This window comes from Chrysochloris asiatica, unplaced genomic scaffold (genome assembly GCF_000296735.1).
Source record: "Chrysochloris asiatica unplaced genomic scaffold, ChrAsi1.0 scaffold00001, whole genome shotgun sequence".
In the NCBI taxonomy this organism is placed as follows: Eukaryota; Metazoa; Chordata; class Mammalia; order Afrosoricida; family Chrysochloridae; genus Chrysochloris; species Chrysochloris asiatica.
Genome location: NW_006408519.1, coordinates 26,411,801 through 26,413,604, shown reverse-complemented (window position 1 = coordinate 26,413,604; position 1,804 = coordinate 26,411,801). Strand labels below are relative to the sequence as shown.

At 44.5% G+C, this 1,804-nt stretch overlaps 1 protein-coding gene across 1 annotated transcript in view; it reads left to right on the top strand.

The window, feature by feature from the left end:
- Positions 1 to 1,804, top strand: part of SNTB1 (syntrophin, beta 1 (dystrophin-associated protein A1, 59kDa, basic component 1)) — a 361,887-nt gene that overhangs the window by 209,796 nt on the left and 150,287 nt on the right. The window contains exon 3 of the mRNA XM_006830679.1: positions 947 to 1,154. Within this exon, the coding sequence (XP_006830742.1) occupies positions 947 to 1,154 (208 nt within the window). The remainder of the gene's footprint in view (positions 1 to 946; positions 1,155 to 1,804) is intronic.

Sequence of the window (1,804 nt, the reverse complement as noted above, 5' to 3'; positions counted from 1 at the left end):
TCCCATGTAAACTATCACATAATTCACAATAAAACATTAAAAAAAAAATCCAAACCCTTCACCATAGACTTCAAGCCCTCTTGACCTGGCCCCTGCCATCTTTCCTGCTTTGTCCTCTATGACTCTTCTTCGTACATACCATTACCCAGTCACCTAGATTCTGTGGCTTACCATCAGACCCCTCTCCCACCCAAGGCTTTCTCTGACCTTAAAACTCTTCCATGTAGCCCTGGAAGCTCAGCGGTTTAAGTGCTCAGCTATCAACCACAAGGTTGGCTGTTTAAACCCACCCAGCTGGTCTTCAGGAGGAAGTCCAGGCAATTTTCTTTTGTAAAGATCACAGCTTGGAAGACTAGAAAATTGTGAGTAGTAGCAGTTCTATTCTGTCACATGGGGTCACTGTAAGTGAAAATCAACTCGAAGGCACCAAACAACAGCAGCAACAAGGCATTTCCCCTCACTGTCCCCCTCTGTCTATGATGCCTTCCCAGTTCTTTCACAGTTCCATCCTTCACATCATTCTGGTCTCTGCTTAAAGATCTCTTCTGCAGTAAGAACTGATTATGTCATCCCTCTCATCCTTCCACCTTCCCCTCAATGCGTTGCTTGCTTTATGTTTCTTCATAGATTATGACCCTCTGAAATGATTTCACTATTTGCTCATTCATTTGCTTTTGTTTATTTCTTACTAGACTCCATTTACCTTTAGAACAGGAGCATTTCTATCTTGTTCACAGCTTTATCCCCAGTGCCTAGACCAATATCTGGTGCTTACAGAGTGTTCAATACATATTTGTGGATGTATGAATGAATGATGGGACCATTAAACTAAACCATGGGAAACTGGAAAAACTTATAAGAAACAAACGATAATGAATTTATCTTTGTCTTGATGGCACATGATCTGCCATAGAACATTCTAACCCTTCTCTCTTCACTTCTCCAGGCAGCTTGAAATCCACTCTCCAGATACTAAGCATACAGTCATCCTAAGAAGTAAGGACTCAGCCACAGCTCAGGCCTGGTTCAGTGCCATTCATTCCAACGTCAGTGACCTGCTAACTCGAGTGATTGCTGAGATCAGACAGCAACTGGGGAAAACTGGCATTGCTGGGAGTCGAGAGATCAGGCATCTTGGCTGGCTTGCAGAAAAGGTAAGGAAATCCTCTCCCTCTGTAATAGTCATTTCTCCCAGAGATCCCCCAGAGCTTTGGCAAACCACTGAAGTCATTTGCCTCCTGCCGTACGTAAACTGATGCTCTCATTCGGTCATCCTCTTCCATCTCCCAGGGATCCCCCAGAGCTTGGGGAAACCACTGAAGTCATTTGCCTTGTTCCGTACGTAGACTGATGCTCTCATTCAGTCATCTTCTTCCATCTGTCACAGGCCACATGTAGGACTTTGTCTTAATCAACTTTGGTTCCCCACTATCTGCCAAAAATGTTGCAAAGTGCAGGTGCTCACTAATGGTTTGTTGAGAGGATGAAGAGTTTGATTCTCACATTGATGTCCGTTCAAACCAAAACCCACTGCCACTGACTTTGTTCCTACTTATAGCAACTCTATAGGATCAACTGCTACAGGTAGTGTTCACCACATTTCTGCCCTTCTACTGACTACAAATCAGGCTGCAAACCTTAAGGTCAGCAGTTCGAAACAACCAGCTGTTCCACAAGAGAAAGATGAGGCTTTCTGCTCCCGTAAAGATTTACAGCCTTGGAAACCCTGTACAGGGTCACTATGAGTCAGAACCGACTCCACGGCATATAACCACCACCACCACCACTGACTAAGCATCCTGGT